This window comes from Ostrinia nubilalis, chromosome 26 (genome assembly GCF_963855985.1).
Source record: "Ostrinia nubilalis chromosome 26, ilOstNubi1.1, whole genome shotgun sequence".
NCBI lineage: Eukaryota > Metazoa > Arthropoda > Insecta > Lepidoptera > Crambidae > Ostrinia > Ostrinia nubilalis.
Genome location: NC_087113.1, coordinates 1767835 through 1790186, shown reverse-complemented (window position 1 = coordinate 1790186; position 22352 = coordinate 1767835). Strand labels below are relative to the sequence as shown.

Genomic DNA, 22352 nt, shown 5'->3' with positions numbered 1-22352 from the left:
ATGCAATTTGCAATAGTTGTCCAACACGATTCATTCATGGCCGCACACTTTACATCGAATAAAAATTAAAAAGTAATAAAAAAATAAAAATTGATACTAGATGGCATTATAAAGGTAAATCAGGCTGTTATGCCTTAACATAATAATGCTATACAAAAAACCAATTATAAACTGCCTACATCCGAAACTATCCGAAACCTTTAAATCGGTTACGGTTACAGTTTCGGATATATTTTTTATTTCGGATATCCGAAAGTTTCGGTTACGGTTACGGATATCCATAACATCCCTGTTGTACACGGCTAAAGTGGGATTGGTGATGTATTTATTTGGCCATCCATAATTCAAGCGGATCCGTAGGATATTGTAGCTGAAAGTAAATGCTAGGATTCTGTCTATATTTAATGAAAGTTAGAGTAAAGTCAAGCATTGCATTGAAATGTATGTATTTGTATGCTTAGTGTGTTGTTGGTTTATTTTACTTTCAACAATATTAGCAAGGTTATCTTAAACTTAAAACAATTAAAGTTTCAAACCAGAAAGTGTATTACGTAGCAACAAAGTTTAAGATATTAATGCCCGTTTTCACCATCTAATTTTTACGTGATTCTATCACATCCTAATTTTTAAGTGACCCCTATGGTAACACATAACAGGAACTTTGTTTTCATAGGGGTCACTTAAAAATTAGGGATTGATGGTGAAAACGGGCGTAAGTTTTAGTAAGGACGATTCCCGCGGAAGTACATCTGCTTGTTTTGGCTTTAGGACAATTTGTGACAAAACCTACTTACATAAAATTTGATAATTACTCATGTAAAGTGACTAAGGTTTTTAATAAGAAATAAATTATTTTCAATTTAAACATTTTAAATCCATCCATTCCATCTTACTAAAAACAGCAAATTGTCGTTCTTTAATTATGTGTAATAATTGTGTGATTTACTAACATAGTTTCTAAGACATTTGCAGCCTTGTTACTAACACTTTTATGGGCTATGCCTGATTAAATAACTTTTTATCATTAATTTATTTAATCATGCTAATATTAAAGCTTTCCGTCATGGACAGCATGGAATGTAATTTGATAATTAATTACTGTCAATAGAAAATTTAAATGGCTTCACAATAATTGTTTATTCTCTATGGAACAACGACGCATTATCGGTTTCTGCGAAGTAGTAATGTGTGTGAACATAATGCGTTTTCGAAATTCTGACTAAAACTGATTTTACTAATTTCATTATGTGCTAGTTCTGCTTTAAATCAGTTATCTACTTCACTAAAATGTACATAAGTATTTTCTAAAATTTATCATGCTTAAGGCTGAATTTTCAATCGTCAGATATCTTTTGATTGAATAATCATAATAATATCATAACGTACATGAACCTTGTCATTTTGACATATTTCCCATACTAAAACGGTCAATGTGCCAAACTTATTTTTCAGTTAAGTTACCTATCATACGATTGAAAAATCAGCCCTTAGATGCGTTATTTTTACTTTCTCAGTTACTTCATATGATATGTTTTAAAGTGTATTTTTTATTCTCGTACGAATCCAAATCAAAATCACTACCAAAAATTTCCAATTCCATAATCCTCACTCCCAAAAAATCATCCCATCCAACCGTTGGAATAAAACTTCATCGTTTTAAAACCTTTCAAAAACACTGCTCATCCAACAGTAAAGTACCCGCGAATTCTCCAAACTCCCAATATCCGTGCAAATTAAAAAGTCTGGTATTAAAATTGAATTTTTCATTACATTACCCAGTGACACGGAAACTGAATTCCTAGAAATAGTTATTAAGCCAGGATGAATCGAGGATTAATCTTCGATGTACGATTCATTGCCCGCAGTTATCGTTAAAAGTCGATAACGGTATCGATAGCGATTGCAGCACTATTTTTGTTTGTTTCGGAAACGTTTTATAGGTGTGCAAGATTTATGCGGTTGTTTTAGGTTTTTTTGCGATTAGAATGAACAAAAACTGCAATGGTAAAATTCGGCTCCCTTTCATATTTTGATTCAGTGGTTATGATCTAAAATTGACTTCCAGCTATATGTATAGTAATTGCTTCAAAAATATTTACTTTCATCATAATAATATTACGTATTTTATGAATTATATTTTAAATATTTTGAAAACAAAAAAGCTAACGTTTACTTGGATGGAATTTCACGTCCAGGTTAGGATGCGCTCCAAAACCGTATTGAAAAATGTAGACTACAAATGTATGGGCTTATCAAGCAAAATCGATAAAATGCCATGTAAAAGTATATCGTGTCGTTCATCCTAGACTTACAGCTAAGAACTCTCAAGGATTTGCCACAGTGGATGCGTTCTGCGGTCTACAGTCATGGCAAAGTGATCGCAGACCGCAGCGTAGGTATATGGCTTATTGACTTGTCACGATCGCAGATAGATTGTCTTTCCCGGACCGCCGAGCGATCCCCTTACGGTCAATTTTGTTCATACATGATGCAGACTATGTGCCCTGCTCATTGCCACTTCAGCTTGCTAATCCGTCGGGCTATGTCAGCGACTTTAGTACGTTTACGGATCTCCTCATTTCTGATTTGATCTCGTAAAGAAATACCGAGCATAGCCCTTTCCATAGCACGCTGTGCAACTTTGAGCTTCTGTATAAGGCTTGAAACTGCGTTAAGCGGACGCCTGCGCGGTTTCAAGTATTCCGTCGCGGGTACCCGCGCTGGGGATTTTAGTATGAAACCGCGCGGATGTCCGCTTAACGTACTTTCAAGCCTAAGGCCTATAACAATGGCTGAGATGATGATGATGATGCAGACTGCGTTCACTTAGACCTTACCGAAGACCGCAGAGGTGGCAAATCCTTCATAGGCTAAAAGGATAATAATAAAATCCTTACCTTTATCACCCTTCAGCTCCACGTTGCCTCTATACCATATGATCTTGGCAGCCGGCTTGGCGTTCTTCACCAGGCACTCCAGGGCCACATCCTCCCCCTCTTTGACCTCCAGCTTGGAGTTGTGGGGGTGGTTGGTGATCTCGACAGCGTTAGGTGGTGCTGTGGACAAAGATATTGGAGATTAGAGATTGGTCTGGTAAAAAGTAGCAAAGGAAGATGGTCAATAATGAGATTTTTCTATTTATGGAAAGACTAGAGGCCGCCCGCGACTTCGTACGCGTGGGCCTCGTTTTACCCCCGTTAGATACCATGTTGATAGATTTTCACGGCTTCCCTCGCATGAATATTTACGAACGTCAAAAACAGTAGTTTGTCCAGCGCTGTAGATTTTAACCAATGACGATAGATGGCGCTTTTATTTGTCAGATAATATCGTCATAAAGTATAGCCTATATGTTAATCTGGGTTATAAACAATAATACTGTAAAGTTTCAACAAAATCCGTTCAGAAGTTTTTGCGTGAAAGAGTAACAAACATCCAGACATCATGACATCCAAACATCCAAACTTTCGCATTTTTAATGTTAGTAGGATATTGGAGATTAGAGATTAGGTTTGGTGAACAGTAGCAACATTATTAAAGGAAGAAGGTCAATAATGAGACTTTCTATTATTGTTCGTTTGTGAAATATTGTCGGAGTTTTGTTTTGTTTTTACATTATTTCTTTTTATAATATTTAATTTGGGACGTATTCTAGTCTTCGTAATTAGAAACAAATTGGCTTACAATAAGCTAGTATAGGTTTTGTTTCTCATCCGATAAGAATATCTTCACACCTACCATTGCGAAATATTTTAAAATCAATGCAGGATCCTATGAAATGACACTGAATGCTCAATTAAAAGTAATTAAATTCGATCCTGTTAAAGACTACAGAAGCTTGAACGTAATCTTGAGGCTAGATTCATACTTAAGACCTAATATGATATCAGAACCACAAAATCAAGCATTTACCATCTCTGAAATTTTGAATTCAAGTGTTACCTCGTTTGGTGATACTTAAAGATTTCTTTACTTAAAGTAGGCACTAACAATTTACCGACAAATTCACTCTAGAAGTCATTGGAAATAGTGTTGCAAAAGCTCTCAGTGAAAACTCCCCGGGAAGTAACAAAAAACTTCACTTATTCAGATTGGTTCGCGGAAACCAACCAATTGAATTATAATGGAGAGAGACTGAGTGGGTTTGGTTTCCATGCATAACAACGCAGGTACTTGACCACAATCGCACCTGGTGTTAAGTGAGATGCAGTCTAGAATAGGGCATAATCTGCTCTGTAAGTGCCTATTCACTCTCGCCTTGAAAAGGCCCGGATTATAATGTTCGGGAAAGACAACAGCAGGCAGCGAACTTTCCGCATTATAAAAGAGTTATTGAAACTCTTTTATGGAGGCCGCGTACCGGAAAACGCAGCGTGGGACGTCCACCCACAAGGTGGACCGACGACCTGATAAAGGTAGCAGGAAGGCGCTGGATGCAGGCCGTTACCAACCGTGCGATGTGGAAGTCATTGGGGGAGGCCTATGTTCAGCAGTGGACGTCCTGTGGCTGAAATGATGATGATGATGAAAACTCTTAGTGCGAGCTGGTGGAATACTCTCCTACATAAAAAAACCTACTACTAATGATTTTAAAAAATAATTTTAATGAGACTCAATTTAGAGATTTGGGAGTATCTACCTACTAAATGCGGCGCATAATTTAAAGAAAAGAATAATTTATTTTTATCTTACTGAATTTCAACTGTTGGGGCAAAATTATACTGTGAGGTTACTAAGTACCTCTTCATTACCACCATTTGCAACAATTTACCCCTAAATTTTTCCAGGGCATTAATTATTCGAATAATCTGACGTTTTTAAGCTAATATTGAATTTATGATATTTAATTCTATAACTGAAATCTAAAGCTTGAAAAATGCCTTATTTGAGGCAAACATTATATTCCCATGAATTTTCCTGAACTGCTGACATTTTGTGAAGTCAATTTAATAAACTTCTATGGGTTTCCCTGGCGATTACATTTCATGGGGTATTAATTTGAGCGTGTTTTTTTTATTCGAAATCAATTTGGTTGGATTACATTTTATTTTCTTTCTCGTTGATTTAAGATCTTTATAGTTATTGCTAGTGTTTTTTGTGGAGTTTGACAGACTTTTGACGTTTGTTAATGTTAAAGTAAGATGGTGTAACTCAGCCTTAGTAAATTTTGTTATTATAACAATGTATTTTTGTCATTAAAACTATAGTAGTTAGCTGAATAGATGTACATGTATTACTGTTAAGTTGAACCTTAAATCTTCTAGTAATAGAGTTAACTATTGTGCAAAAGGTTTTTTTTTTTTATAAAAAAAAGGAATATTTATATTTATTAGAATAATCTCTTAAACACAACACAGGCCTCACCCTAAAAGTAATAGTAATAAAACTAAAACGCCCCATTACATACACAGGCCTGCATATTAATCTCATAAAACGCGGCCGAGCGCGAAAACAGTGTAAGTACAAAAAAACACAAAAAGCCCTTTTGAATTTTTGCTACGTTTTTCGCCACTCTCATTTGGAATCAAAGCACTCATTCCGGCCTTTCAGTGGGAGTTGTCAATATATCGCGTTGTGTTTGTGAGGCCGGTACGCAGAACCGTGTAAGCGCGGTTTTCGGATTTTAATATTAATACGGGTGACACCTTTTTGTGTCGTTTGTATTCTGTTTAATCAATTCCCCGCCTTTTAGTCATATAATATTAAAATGTTACGAAAATCATTACCATACGCCTACATTTTTACAGGTTTGAATTTTTATTTCATAAAGCTTTCATTATAAATTCTGAAATAGTATATAAATCTAATATTAAGCTAATATTTTTACCTAAAATATTCAGTACATATATCTCTATCACTCATAACATTTTTAATTACTGAAAACTAGAACTACCCGTTATTATTGTAGCTATATCCTAACTTAATTAAATTCCGCGTCATTTCAATTTGAACTTTACACCACCACATTCAGGGTGCACTTTCGCTTGTCAGCCTCAGTATTTAGGGGCGAATTTTCTGCGAATCCTCCGGTCACAACGACACTCGTGTCACATCACGTTAGTTGCTTCAAGTGGCGCTTTGGACTCGAAAATTGAATTTGGCTAGAAATTATTATGGTGCAGTATTAGCATTGTCTATGTAAAGACAAAGACAATGATGTACTAGAATTATGTTCGATTTGTGTAATCAGTAAGTATCTACATCAGATTAACATTTTCCCAACCAATTTGTATTTGTATATTTGTATAAAGTACAATAGTGTCTAGTCAAACCTCAAGAGGATTTAAGACACTATTTAAATCAAAGATGTAACGGCTAAATAATGTAATAATAATAAATAAATTAATTAATATAATGTTAGTTTGTTGCTTGATGTGCTTGTCGTCTGTAAAATATGATAAAATAATTATAATAAAAACATTTTTACGTAAAAATATGAATTGTAACAGAATGGAAATTTCTTACTTAGTTATAATGATTTTGTATTATGATACAGGTTCATTATGTTATGATTATTAATTGTCACTTGTCTGGATCAATTACTGGCCTAAAGGTAACTGAAAAAACTGTACACAATACAAACTACTATAATATTCTTGCAAAATAACAAAATCACCGTATTAAATGACATATTATGTACCTACGCCGGCCCATATGATAACATAGAAAAATAGAGCAAAATAACAGTATTTAGTGACAAAAATGAGCAAACAGATACAACTCATCAACGTCACACCAAAATCACGGTAAAGCGACAAAAATACTAGGAAACGAACAAACCGGACTTACCCTCCGGTTGTTTGCACACCGCCTGTGGACCGAGGTCCCGTATTGTATAGCTTGATTGCAGAGGCTGTGCTCTGTTTATTAGTTCTGTGCGGGTAGGTTTTAAATGTGACGTTTATTTTCTCCCCCTCTACTCATTTATGGATGCTGTACTTAATAATGTCAGTAGAGGAAGACATTAAAAAACGAATATATCTTTGTTTGAACTGATCACTTTGATATGCATGTAAAGGGCATATGAAAACCAGTTTTGTGAAAAATATTAGCTCCAAAGTAGCATCTAACTGTTCAAAAATCTTAAATTTAGTTTGATTGGGTTTTCAGGAGAAGCGTCAGGCAATATTTGAGTTTCAATTTACAACAATTTGTCACTGAATAATTACTTACTAAATTGCTTTTTAGAGGCTAAAATACGAAATTTGATATCAATTTATTTGATACATCCGTCCTAAATTGAATTCAGGATGTTCGTAGAATTTACTGCTGCATGAATTCTATTAGTTTAAAATCATGTTGATATAAAACTAGTATAGAAGATGATTAAAATTAGTTATGGTCGTAACAGGATCAACAAATAAGTAATTAATTTAAAAAATCTGTACGGACAACATCTCTACAATGTAACTGATGATAAAAGAAACAATGTATAGTATGGCAATAAAAAAGATGCACATTTTTTTTTTCAATCCTTAGCACATTTGGTATTTTTTTAGAAATCTATGGTTAGATTTCTAAAAAAATACTGGATCTTCAAGAACATGCAAAGAGCAGATTCCATGCTGTGTTTTAGGTGAATTTTTAATTATTAAAATACAGTTTTTTTTACCAAAAAAGTCTTCGTAAAAACTATCAAAGATGTTCCCAAATACCCCACGTCTCCCCTTAAGCGGAAATAAAAACTTGCTAAGAGCCAGACCACGTTTTAATTAGGCTGCCTTATCTCGTTTCGACAGCCTTGGGGGGTGGGGGGAAAGTTGAAAAAGTCAATAATTACCTTTTCTCACGGTCAGAAGTGGCTTTCACCACTTCGCAAATAGGGTGAGGTTTTGTTAGGAAAGAATAGCGAGGGAGGGGGTGAAAAATTTTAAGAAAGTATTTAAGAATTATATCGGTGAAAAAAGTAGTTGTCTTTATTTTTAAGACTTTAAATAGTCGTTAAATTTTTCATAGATGATTGATTAGCAGGTGCTTTTTTTTAAAGATGCTTATTTAAATTATTGGCTAACGGCATTGTTTTGTTCCAGCAGTTAGAGGTAAGATAGCCAGTTCCTCCGTGGTTGATGATTCCGGGTGAAGCTCGCTTCCACCTTCGGCCTGATCATCACTTACCATCAGGTGAGATACAGGCCAAGAGCTTCCTCGTTGTGGATTAAAAAAAAACATATTTTGTTATGTGTAAATCATGTTTGACGATGACAAATAAAAAAAAGTATTTTGCTTATCTTCAAATTAGTTTTGCAGCAATCTTGTTTTCGACTGCGACTTACAATTGAACTTTTTTTTTGTAACATTCAGAGCACAATTTTTTTAGAATAGTTTTGTTCAAAATATGTATTAAAATCGCTTCAGCCTATAACAGTGTTCGTTTGTAACACGCTAGCGCCTCTTCTAATTGCATTACCAAGCCGTACATTTCTATCGACTTTGGAGACCCCTTTTTGTTTTTTCCGCTTTTTGGGGTTCAAAAGGCTAGAAACTATTGGTAGTGACTTGTATTTTTGTTCAGAATCTGCAATTAGATTTACTGGTAACGTTTTTCTTACTTCACGTAGCAATACCATTTAAAAAAACACTCTTTTATGAAAATCATGGGCCCTTTTCCAGAAGTGGACGTCATTCGGCTGAAAAGAACGAACTCTCTTTTGTAAATAAGATGACTTTAGCTGTTCCCGGAAGTATTTTAAACACGAATAACTAATACTATCCCGAAAGCCAAAAAAAAACTGGAGATTACTTTAAAAAATCATGTGATTTTAACAAGTGTGATTCTTCATAAAAATTCTAACACCGCGTTCATAAGAATCACTTACATTACACTGCCAAAAAACTATTTTATTTCACGTTTAATACGGAACCTAAATCCCCACGGTTATTTGTTCCCGCTTTTTTCTATTACACAGAACTTTCGGAACAGCCATTCGTACGGAATAAGTAATCCAGCAAATGGATATCTTGAATGGGCCTTTAACTTGCTAGTTGTTAGCAATAGCACTAATGAACCGAGTAAGGATTTGCTAAATAGCCTACTTTCACCTGAAAAAGAGTTTTGTTGAGTATAAAAAGGTTAGGTGTAGTTATTCAAGAGATAAAAGAGGTGGAACAAAAAATGTGAAAATTGTACTTATGATGTTTTGCCACGAAGCCTCGTTATTCTTTCTTATTGAAGCGAAAACGCAGATGCGACACATTTTGCTATCATTTTTTTATATTATTCCTATCTGTTAACCTAAATATTTTCAAGGGTAATGATAGTTCTTGCTTTTCACTAAAATAGGTACCTAGGTACCTATAAAATTAAACAACTATAATACTTGGTACTTACTGATATTACTAATTTGATTGTAAGTTTTAGATCTTTTTAATGAAATGCTAAAAAAATATATTTCATAGTTACTGAAATCACTGCTAATTTGGTTGATCACTATACTAAACCACGATTTCCTTTCTGTAATTGAGTAATTTAGTTATTAAGGTTTTCATTACAAAAAATAAAACCTACTTCATTTTAAACTTGCAAGGGTACAAACCAACAAGTTTTTAATGTTTTTAATACCAGAAAACTATGCTTGGAGTTGAACACAGTCGTTTCGGGTCCATCGCAAATTATCCTAAGTCCAAATGTGTAAAGTTTCGAGGCAGGTTGGTGTTGGGGAATCTAGCTGATTTAATATTGTGTAGTTTAGTTGCTTTTGTGTAAAAATATTGTTGTGAAAAAAAAGGCTATTTTCCTGATTTAAAAAAAGACAAGAAGAAGTGTAGCTTGTAAAGACAGATGTATCACATTAACAGTAAAATATAACATAAGTATGCGTTAAGTACCTATACACATTCCAAATACAGGTTGTTCTGTAAATGGGTTTATAAGCCGACACTTATAGTCCATGTTAACGTGCATATAAATGGTGAAGTCAGAAAATTGATATTATCATTTTTATTTTTTTAAATTTTCATGCTAATCCTAATTTATAAATTTTATTATAAACTAGCTTTCCGCCCGCGGCTTCGCCCGCGTGGAATTTTGTCTGTCACAGAAAAACAATATCGCGCGCGTATTTGCTCACCGTTTAGACCTACCCTGGACTACGACAATTTAAAACCAAAATCAGCTCAATCGGCCCAGCCGTTCTCGAGTTTTAATCAGACTAACGAACATCAATTCATTTTTATTTATATACAGGGTGTTTGGTAAATGGGTATATGAGCCGACACTAGCCCATGTTAACATGGGCATATAAATGGTATAGTGAAGTCAGAAAATTGATATCTTAAATTTAATTATTTTAATTTTCATACAAATCGGATTTTATAAAATTTATTTTGTATGAAAATTTAAAAAAATTAATTGATGATATCAATTTTCTGACTTCACCATACCATTTATATGCCCATGTTAACATGGGCTAGTGTCGGCTCATATACCCATTTACCTAACACCCTGTAGATAGATTTTGCCTAATAACCACCACTTGATAACAACATAAACAGCTACTGAGAAGTGGCAGAACAGTAAAAACTGATAAAAAACTAAACTATGAATACTTGAGTTTAATAAAACTAGTATAAAATTACAATGAATATAGCCTTTCGATAGTCCAAACTCCCAAAGAGATAAGTTATACGTAACCAGAGTAATGAAAACCGGCCGAATGTTGTCAACCTCTGGCCGCAACAAAGCGGCGCTTCCCACCTTTGTTCCCCGCCAGGGGAGCGTAACCGTCGGTCGCTGGACAGCAATATCCTGTTACCTGGATCTCAAGTTATAGGAGCGGGCGTCTTGAAAACAAGATGGCCGAAAAAGTTAATTGAAAGATGGCCAAGATTTTAGTTTTGTCGAAGTGGATAACTGTGTGACTGCGTAAAAGATGACATTTAGGCCGAGTTGCACCACCTAACTTTGACCGTAACTATAACGATAACCGGTCTGTTTTGTATGGAGTTTGACAGACTTTTGACGTTTGTCAAAGTTAAAGTAAGATGGTGCAACCCAGCCTTGTATGACAGATTGTCAACGGCCCTAGTGGTTACTTTCAAAGACTAAAATCGTTTTTTTTAAGAACTCGCTAATAGGTGTGTTTGGCGTAAACTCATAGTAAAGCTATTGGTTGGAAAAAAGCGTGTTTCTGGGCGTTTCTTTAGGGATATTTATTTCTTTTTTATGCACACAGACTTACTTACAACAGATACAATGACATGGAATTAGTATCTATGTCATAAATTGGAACTTTAATAATATTATGATGAAATTATGATGAAATGATGTGTATACTCTACTCGGTATTCCAGGAGGTAGAGTTGGACTATCTCGAGTTTGAAGAATCTAGTAAGAAAACGTGTCTTTAAACGTGCTACATTTTCTATCTGGCATGGGTCGGTGTATTATTACATTGCACACTGAAAACCAGCGTCGTGGCCTTCTTCACCGTGGGCCACGGCATATGCTGAGTGGGCATTGCGATGGGCATCGCTGTGCGACAGGGTGACACTGCTCAGTTTACTTATACTACTATACTACTCTTCCATTGTATGTTTTATGTGCTACCTCTGTCTTGTTTGCTTTTTTTATTTACCTCTTTTGTCTTTTGTGACGTCCATTGCAATAAATGTTTCTTTCTTTCTTTCTACATAATATTATACCCAGGTCTATGACGTCACAGCTCACACGATACTTAAACCGCTGCCGCCTATCCCTTATGACCCATGAAATAGAATCTCATTTGGCCAGTAAGTAAATTTGTTGTCCTAACACTCGTTATACGAAGATTTCGGGCCAGTTAATTGACTGTACTCACAATAGAAATGGCGACAGAAAGCCCTAAGGGCCCTTTCGTCCAGTAATGCAGGATCCCGCAAATCTAAATATACATATATGTATAACGCAAAGATGACTGACAGACATAGTGATCTATCAACGCACAGCCCAAACCACTGGACGGATCGGGCTGAAATTTGGCATGCAGGTAGATGTTATGACGTAGGCATCCTCTAAGAAAGGATTTTACGAAACTCCATCCCTAAGCTATATTTGGGACGTTTATAAGCGCCCTGGAAAGGGCCTAAGTACATAAATGAAATGAAAATGAAAAATGAAAAAAATTAAATGAAAATGAAAAATGAAAAAAATTTTTCAAAATGCTTTTTTTAAGTAAAAACATTGTATAATAATGGATGGAATAGAATGCGGTTTCTAATTTTCTATTTGATTTAAAGCAATGCTCCTACGTTCTTCTGATTAATTTCGTTGCGGGTCAAATGACAGTTTGACTTTCCCCCGGGACAAACTTGACCTTCATTGGTTGGGTTTTTATTGGCGATCAAGCTGTAGATCCTGGCTACACAGGAGTTGCAGTGGTGGGAAAGAGAGGTGGGGATAGTCCTGTTATTTGATTTAAAGCAGATCTACCGTTTCTTACTACATTAGGTTAATGTAGTATCGTGACCGGCATAAGTTTAATACAAGTTAAACTACAGTAACTGCTTTAGATTACATTGTATTGGCAACTTGAGGTAACTGTACTTGTATTGGTCCAATAGCGGTTTTAGTGTAACTTTAGTTCAGGTCGTAACTCGGCAGTTTGAGATGGTCTTAGAGCTAGATAATGATAATTATGGTTAGATTTTACAAAGACTATTCGAAACGGTACTGTTAGATTTAGGGAGTTTCCTACCCTTTTAAGCATTCCATTACAATTAAAATAGAGTATTAATTGTATTTCAATGCGGCTCTTTTTAAACCAGTAGGCACTGTTATGAATTTTTATTAAGTTGGAAACTTCGATTGACTCAGATGGGAACAGAACTTGCCGAGCAACTGCTCTGACCACTGAGCTAGGGAGACATTGGGTAACTCAATTGTTCTTTTATGTGGGTATCAGCTGTGACTCAGCGTTGCTTCATCAATGCTCATAGGTGGTGGGTTCAATTCCTAACTGCTGGGATGATGATGATGATGATGACTTAATAATTAAAGAAATCTCAATAAAATAATACCTAATGCAAATAACAATAGAGTTTAAATTGTAGGAAGTCTACTACTTGAGAGGATGAGCCTAGTACCTAAAATATACTTTTTCCCATTAAAGTTTATTAAAAGTTTTCGCAGTTTTTCAGAGTTATCCGTTGCTTGGAATATGAAAGACGCAAAAAGGAGACCCTACCCTATTTCATTGGATTTTATTACAAGCATTTATATGTACCTATCTACTTTGTGTAATCATATAGCAAATCCTTAGGTACTTTGCATAATACAAATCTTACATCAAATCGAACTCAGCTTAGATTATACGTTCGCAGAATCGACAAAACCGAATCCATTGCGGCGTTCATCCTTTATCTGCCTAAACAACCCCGAAAAGCTCCGAAAGGGAACATATTACAGAAAACCGTTTTATTTATTCAGTGAAATATCCACCAGTCATCTTCCTTCGATTAATAACGGGGATGTATCTCAAAGAACTTACGGAGGAAGTTTTAAACCTAACAAAAACGCTTACAAACAAAATGATAACGGGCCTTTGAGTGATTTATTGGGTTTTTTAAGGAAAATTGTCGCGGCCTCTTGAATTTGGGACAATAAATTAGGGTTCCGTGGGCACGGTGTCATTGGATATACATTTTAAATAGAACAAATTAAAGTAAGAAGGTTTAAAGAAAATTTAGCTTAAGTAGTTATTTTGTCATGATTTATAGGTATTAGAACTGTTTTAAAATAAAAGACTTTGTACTAGCTTTTTCCCGCGGCTTTGCCTACGTGAATGTCAGTCTGCTATAGCTTATGTTACTAAGGAATGATGTAGCATTCTAATTGTGAAAGAATTTTTCAAATCGGTCCAGTAGTTTTTGAGTTTATCCGTAACAAACATACAAAAGTTATTATTTCTTAGTATTTAGAGTTGCTACTCAAACTAAATTATAAATCACTTGAAAACGCAACTGCAACAGCGTATGACACTTGAAAATTTAGACTGGTTCATCCAGTGTCTAAGTAGTTTAGATGGAAGAGCAGTCGCCCGGCAAGCGAAAGGTCGTGGGTTCGATTCTCGTCTTAGGCAGTTTGGTTTTTTCAAGTTATTTATAAACATACAAAAATTTCAATCTTTTCTTGATACGGCTGTAGTGAACCTTCTGTATCCATACTCTATTATAATTCAAGGGAAATTTAAGAGAGCATTTCCTGAATTGATCTATTCGCCTTTGTGAAGGAATTTCGAAAAGCTTTTAAAAGTGGTCGCCTTTAAGTTGATGGAGCTTTCAAAGCTGAGTTGATTTTCAGTCGAAAAGACACGATTGGATTAGCTTTTTATTAGTACTAATAAATCGTCATTGACAGTTTATGTAAGCCCAAAGTTGGGCAAAACTCACTCGAAATGGCTAGGAAACCTGATCATCACAATGAATCACGTTATTCTTAGTTGTTAAGCACCATGCCGTCCTATTTATTAAATGCTATTTTATCTTAAAACTAAACTTTGTACTCAAAATAATTGCTTGAAAAGAAAAGGAACTCTACCTTTTTGGAGATAGCGTATACAATTGTGTAACATTTGTTTTTTTTTTTAGTTTAGCTCATTTCTTCTCAATCTCACCTCAAAACTTTCAGACGTAGTAGAAGCCATTTTGTTCGTTCGTTCGTTCGTTTCAGCCAAATGACGTCCACTGCTGGACGAAGCCTCCCCCAAGGATTTCCACAAAGACCGGTCCTGCACCGCCTGCATCCAGGCACTTCCCGCGACCCTCACCAAATCGTCGGTCTATCTAGTGCGGGGGTCTGCCCACACTACGTCTCCGGCCTATAGTCCCTATTCGACAGCATGAATCAATAATTTCAGGGAGAAATTCTCTGAAAGAACACTTGATTCTGGACATACAATTTCAATTTCAGTCGCCTGTAAAATCCTATATTTAGTTCCTTTGAAATTAATAAATAATCACCTAATTGAGCTATCGAAATAGGAACATTATAAGCCTTTATTTCTAAACAAAATCTCTCAGAATCCCTTTTTGACAGCTCATTTATATTTCAACTAGTGGCCGTCCGCGACTTCGTACGCGTGGATCCCGTTTTACCCCCTTAGGAGTGGGGTTTCGTAAAATCCTTTCTTAGCGGATGTCTACGTCATAACATCTACCTGCATGCCAAATTTCAGCCCGATCCGTCCAGTGGTTTGAGCTGTGCGTTGATAGATCACTATGTCAGTCACTCAGTCAGTCAGTCAGTCAGTCACCTTTGAGTTATAATATTTAGATTGATTGTTAGTTCCAATTAGCCTATTTGCGAACAAAATTACAAATAACAGACTAAATTACAAATTAATTTGGACCTAATTAGGTATTTTTAAATACCAATTTCGTATAATTAACAGTATTCCGATACCTCGATATTTGGTACAAACCAAAACTGGGTTTGAAAACATTGGGCAAACGAAATTTGATATTAATTGCAATTATTACAATGAGGTATGGTTTCGGAGTTAAATTGTGTCGAATGATTAGTAATTTACTAATAGGTTGTTCAAATAATATACATTAGTTTGAACTTAAATAGGCAGAGAATGGAAGGGACATCAGCTAAATCGAATCAATGGTTTTTATCCACAACGAGGAAGCTCTTGGCCTGTATCTCACCTGATGGTAAGTGACGATCAGGCCGAAGGTGGAAGCGAGCTTCACCCGGAATCCTCAACCACGGAGGAACTGGCTATCTTACCTCTAACTGCCGGAACACAATAATGCTGTTAACATTGTTGTTATGGCGACAGACTTAGGTAAGATGGTGGTAGCTAGTCAGGCAGACTTAGAACAAGCCCTACCACCAACCAACTTCACTTAAGCAAGCATCGTTTGTGAATACGGGCGTATGTTTTGCAATGAGTATTTATAATTCCTTACGTCGCAAGTCTACAAACTAAAAACTAAATCCAAAGCCAAAACCAATTTTACAACAGAACAAATAAACCCAAGCAAGGCATAACAAGAAATAAGTCCGCGCTAAAAATGTCCCATGCTTTTTCCCATTTTTATTTGCACGATACACATCTCAACTTGGCTCGAGCACTGCCGACCCAACAATGCTCTCAATGAGATCTGTATCAGTGATTTCCGGTGCTTGTATTGCTATAGCAAAATAAATAAAAACGTTTTGTTTTTGAGAGCGAACTCGAAGGACCTTGTTTAAAGTTTTTATTTGGCATTTCTTTCTTTTTAACCCCCGACGTAAAAAAAGGGGTGTTATTGATATTTAGACGAAACTTGGTATTGCACAAATTACTAAGTCCCGTTAAGCCCTCTTACTAAGCTAAGACTTCATCACAATAGTGAGGTATACAGGTTGTCCACGGAGTTGACGTTCAAAGCTAAAATTTACATTCCTTACATCAAGGTGTATCTAAATCACCCCCATGTGTGTTCTACAATTTTGATAGAGTTTTAATTTTGTGATTTATCCCTAAGGTTGGTTTTTATTTTTTTTTCACACTCTGGAAGCTTCTCAAGCGTAAGTAAGTAAAAACAAACTACAAGTGCTCGCCAGAGTGGGAAAAAAATTACAAAAAAAACCAACCATAGGTGATAGTTTAGGATAAATCACAAAAATATCTCTATCTCCTAAAATAAGCAAAATCGTAGAACATACATGATTGGTGATTTAGATACACCTTGATGTATGGAATCTAAATTTTAGCTTTGAACGTCAACTCCCTGGCCACCTTCTATAAAGGTTAAGAGTCCCTACAGACTACAGACTTTTAGACGGCCGATATTTTGGTCAGCTTTTTTCTAATCGGCTTATAACCAATCGGTGTAATGTGCTCACTTCCATACATGTTTATACTGACTAACAGCTCGTATAACATACTTCACGAAGTTCAAAAATCGATTCAGTATCAAGTATCATCATCATTTTAGCCATAGGACGTCCACTGCTGAACATAGGCCTCCCCCAATGATTTCCACATCGCCCGTTTGGTAGCGGCCTGCATCCAGCGCCTTCCTGCTACCTTTATGAGGTCCTCGGTCCACATTGTGTGTCGACTTTCAGTTTCGATATTGGGCCTTTCGAGTAGTTTAATGTTAATATTTACACCAATCCCAGGAACTATGACTTAGTTCGATTCAATATTATCGAGTCTAAAGCCAACTGCAGTATTCGAATGAGACGTTGATTGATATACAACCCGAATTAATCGAATGCCCAATCGATTTTCGCCCTTAACGTCACATCCCTAGCTGTTCTTATCTACTTTTTTCCTTCACACTTCCCGAGTCAACACTGAGGCGGTGTGATTAATGAACGAAGTGAACTGAGGGTAGTAATAGAAAAGCCATTGTTTCTACACTTAAAATTATTATAGGTCTGAGTCGGTACAATCCAGTTTTGCGGGATCCTGCAATACTGGATCCTAAAACTGGACCGTCATGTGAACACAACTTTTACAACAACAAGTCTGTGTTTGAAATTCGTATTCCACATTCAAATGGATCGGTTTTATGCGGGACACTGCAAACGGGATGTTCATGTAAACGTTAACATTAAAACACGTGTACTAATAAACGGTATCCTGCAAAAAACGGGATGTCTCCTTGGGAAAAATCCCTAACCTGACTCATAATTATACCTTCTAGCCAATTCTACCCAAAAATATTCAAAAAACCGACCAAAATTTCATTTGGCGTCCGCAAAACATAAAACAGCGTGTTCGCCGTTTGATCCTATTCTAACTAGAACGTCATTGGGTATACAATGGAAACGCGTTCTGTGCCAAGTTTAACGATACGGTACAACTTGGCCGGCTCTTGGCAGTATTGTTTAATTTTAATTTTTTTAGTTTTATTGCCCGGAGCTTGGAGCGGCCGCCATCGATTTTTCACGGTCTGTGCGTTTTGCGAGAGTTTAGGGTTAGTATGCGTATGATTACTGAAATATGTAGTTAGAAGAATTAAGGATGGTTTTGGACTATTTTTGGTTATTCGTCGTTTCAGCCAAATGACGTCCACTGCTGGACAAAGGCCTCCCCCAAGGTTTTCCATAATGAACGGTCCTGCGCTGCCCGCATCCAGGCTCTTCCCGCGACCTTTACCAGATCGTCGGTCCACCTAGTAGGAGGCCTGCCCACGCTACGTCTTCCAGCCCGTGGTCGCCACTCGAGAACTTTCCTGCCCCAACGGCCATCGTCTCTACGAGCTATGTGCCCCGCCCGTACCTATATTTTTGGTTATTCAATATTGGTAACTGTCTTCTATAAATCGCTTGTGATATTAACATTATTTTATTAGTATGCAGACCCTTTTCAGGGCACATACAAGTCCCAATATAGCTTGCCCTACCACCACTTCGGGACAACATATTATAAGCTGGTGCTAAGAAGAAGTTGCAGAAGAAACTCACGCCCGTATACACAAACATTAGTATGAGGTCTCATAGTGCGCGTGGACGCACAGGGTGACACACAAACCAATCACAGAGCTCTATTCAACGCTGTGCATTCAATTTTCGGCTTCACTTAAGCAAGCACAGCACAGATAATAAGGATGATTTAAGCAATGACATAATCAAACTGAGAACAATGACGCAAAGTGACATTAATTAGTTGATTTCTGTCCCAGCTAGGAATCTAACCCAAAATCTATAGGTTGAGTTACTACTAGACAATGGCGTTATCGACCTAACGACGATTGATTAAAGTATTAGAAAGAAGAAATCAAAATAACGCTTTCAAAAATTTAGGAATAGACAACGTAACAAGAAATATTGGTTTAAATTTAAGAACATTAAAGTATAATTAGCAAAACGTGGATTAAAAAACCGAATAAACTCGCGATCAGTGTCATTTAATACTTAATAAAGTCTATGAACTCGTAATGAAATATCAATTTACCAATCCCGACGCCCGCACAATTTATTATTTGCAGAAAACGGCCGAAATATTTTACCCATCTCAAAATTCAATTAAAATTTTAAATATCTCCATTGCTCATATCGTAAAACACACCACTTTTATTACGTCACATAGAGCTTAAAATAAATCCTTAAAATTAATTAATGGACGTATTATTGCTGACAGGTCGTTAAATCATTTTGATGCTGGATTTCATTCTGCTTTTATTCTATTACCACTAGCTGACCCGGCGTACTCTGTACCGCCTATGTTCATCAGAATAATGTAGGATTCTAATAGTGAAAGATTTTTTCAAATCCGTCCTGTACTTAGTTACTGAGCTTATTTTTTTCTAAATCCACAGCGAGGAAGCTCTTGGTCTGTATCTCACCTGATCGTAAGTGACGATCAGGCCGAAGGTGGAAGCGAGCTTCACCCGGAATCCTCAACCACGGAGGAACTGCCTATTTTACCTCTAACTGCTGGAACACAACAATGCTGTTAAAACATTGTGGTTATTAAAACAAATAAACAATCAAATCTTTCTCTTGGTTTATATTTGCCATTAATTATTAAAGATTAAGTGGTCAGATCTGATGAAAGCAATATTGTAAAGACAATCTTATAAGATGTTTCTTTTCAATGTTCTCAGTAATCATATCTGAGTGTTGTCATCTCGTCAAGATATCCACAAATTGCAAAAAGAAACACCATAATACCATCTGACTGTTCTCATATCGATGGAATAAAAAGTATTTCTTCGAGGTTTTTTCCCTAAAACGGTGGACGTCTCAGATTTTCCCCTGGGAACAAGAACGCTCGTTAGTCTGGAGATTTTTTCCGTGTGTTTTTCCTTATTTCTATGAAATTAATGTGAGATTGACAACATACATGTCAGCACTTTACCAATAAACGTACGATGTAATGTGTGTACAACTCGACAACCTCTTTTTGTACGTAGAAAAAATATTACACATTTATACACTTGTGTAAATAAAGTAAATTATATTTACAGATCCGTACAAACGTATTTTGCAGTACATTGAACCTTAATGAAAACTCTTGGAACTAAACAATGAAATCTAAGCTCATAAAATGACAATATGTTAACTTTGTCTATTTGAAACAAAATCGCCAACTGGAGTTGAATTGAAAATCGATAAAGGGTACAGAGTAAATTTTCATAAGGACACCTTTTTCTGTCACCGTACCTAATGTGAAAGACAGAAATTCATGCAGGCGACGCCGCGGGTAGATACTAGTAATGAAGCAACAATAAATACAACTATTTTCAGTATTGAGGAAAATTTTAATTCAAAATTGGTTTAACGTAAACGAACTTAATCCTATTAGTAAGGTCGATCAATAAATTATGCAATCAAAATCAAAATTTCAAATCAATTGATTTCTCCCCGATTTAACCTCTAAATATTTCACTTCAAGTATTTCACTGTGAGACATTTTACAAAGAATAAACTTCCCCTTTGGCCAAACTTTATCAATTTGGAGCTAAATCAATTTTTCCATCGCCAACAATGTTTGCTATGCCCCAGGCTATTGTATACTAACTTCATAGATACCCTAGGAACATACGTTGTTTCAAAAAGTTTGCCGCTAGATGTGGCAACCCCAGCTGTAGGTTTCCATTTGAAAACTGATCAAAAAGTTTTTGTTTTTATATTAATCTAAAGTTGTCAGAAAACAAACGACGATATAAAATATGAAAAACAAAAGAATAACATAAACAGATTGAAAAAAGAATATTGTGATGAGGGCTGAAGGTCAAGAGCATGTTCTCAAAATAAGTTCTTTATAGAGCCTTTGATAAGCCTCTTCATCGTTATAAATTCTTTGGAATAAATATTTTTTATTAATAGAACGTTATGAGACAGAACAGTGTTATTTAGAATTCCATTAGTGCCAGAAGCCAGCGAAAAAACTTTTTGGCATTTAAAATTTAAAGGGTACCTCAGGGTACATTTGTGGGTCCAGGTTTCCATATCCGTTTGCTTTTGGATAAAATTTTACGAGATTAAATTTTGAATTCTTTTATATTTCACTTGTAAAGGTGCGTTTGATTGCGAGCTTCCATCCGCTATAGAGCTTCGTCAAACAACTCGTATCGATCGAATCGTTGCTTTTGTAGTCTATTGACACCGAGCTTTACGCTACTACGCTTTTCATGAAAACGCTGGGTTTTTTTTGGCTGGTCAACAAAAGTATCGTGTGAGTTGTGACAAAGAGTTTCATTGTTTTCGAGGGCGAAATATTGGACAAGGGGATGGAAAAGTTTAAAATTTTCGCCCATTTTATTGCAATGCTGAGGTGAAATTAATATTATGGACTTCAATTTTAATGTGAGTTGAATGAATATTTGACTTTATGAATCGAGTTTTAAAGTTCACAACCAATGTGGCATTTTTACATGGTAATGTTTTGATCTTTCCATGATACAATAACTGACTTAAAATAGAAACTTTTTAGGTTAGTAATGAATAGCCAAATTTAATTTTATATATTTGAAAATGTACTATGATTTATTATGTAAAATAACTAAATAAACGGTACGCCATACGCATTGGTTAGAAGAAATCGTCATTAACAGTTATTATTGTACTACAAATAGTTTAAATCAGCCTATCTTAAATCGAATAATATTATTTTAAAAGAGTTTCTAAAAAGTGTTTTTTTTAGCTTCATTAAACCTAGCTAGTTCAAAATAATTAAGATAAGAATAAAGACTGAATTTTAAAATATTTTACTACGTGAAACGTAACCAGACAAATAAAAACGGCTTTAAGTCTAGTTTGATAGCCCAATTATAAACCGGGCAGCCTGCAGACGTACAAGATCCACCGCGTATATAAATTACGCTCTGGCGCTAGTGTGTCACAAAACATAAGTTGAAGACCATCTGTATCAGATTACTAAAGAAAATAGAGAGTAAATCAAAGTGACTGATCTGACAGTGGTCTGACAGTGCACGTGGACGCACAAGGTGAAACACGAACCAATTACTAAGCTCCATTCAACGCTGTGCGTTCGATTTGCTGCTTCACTTAAGCATCGTTTGTGAATACGGGCGTGAGTTTCTTCCGCCACTTCTCAGAACCTGCCGATGTGTTGTCCTGAAGAGGTGATAGGGCAAGTTATATTGGGACATGTATAAGTGCCCTAAAAAGAGCTTACAAAAATACAAACTAAAAAAGAATTAAACATTTGACTTGACACCATTGACCTTGGCTGAATAAAAAAGCATGAAAAGAAAACTCATGGTAGTTAGGTATGCCTGTAATATAAATAAATAAACATCAAATCATTTAGTTTTAGCCTCCATTGCATGAATAAGACCCTCTATTATTTACCAGAGGCAAATGAAGGATTTTAGCTTGCCTCTAAGCTGACCGCCCAGACGGGTTGGGGAGTTTTAATATCATTCATAATATAACAAGTCTAGGTTATTTGAATTGTGTATTC

At 35.8% G+C, this 22352-nt stretch overlaps 1 protein-coding gene across 1 annotated transcript in view; it reads right to left on the bottom strand.

The window, feature by feature from the left end:
* LOC135084396 (nephrin) overlaps window positions 1–22352 on the bottom strand; it is a 304519-nt gene that overhangs the window by 161437 nt on the left and 120730 nt on the right. Inside the window, exon 4 of the mRNA XM_063979170.1 lies at window positions 2898–3056. Within this exon, the coding sequence (XP_063835240.1) occupies window positions 2898–3056 (159 nt within the window). The remainder of the gene's footprint in view (window positions 1–2897; window positions 3057–22352) is intronic.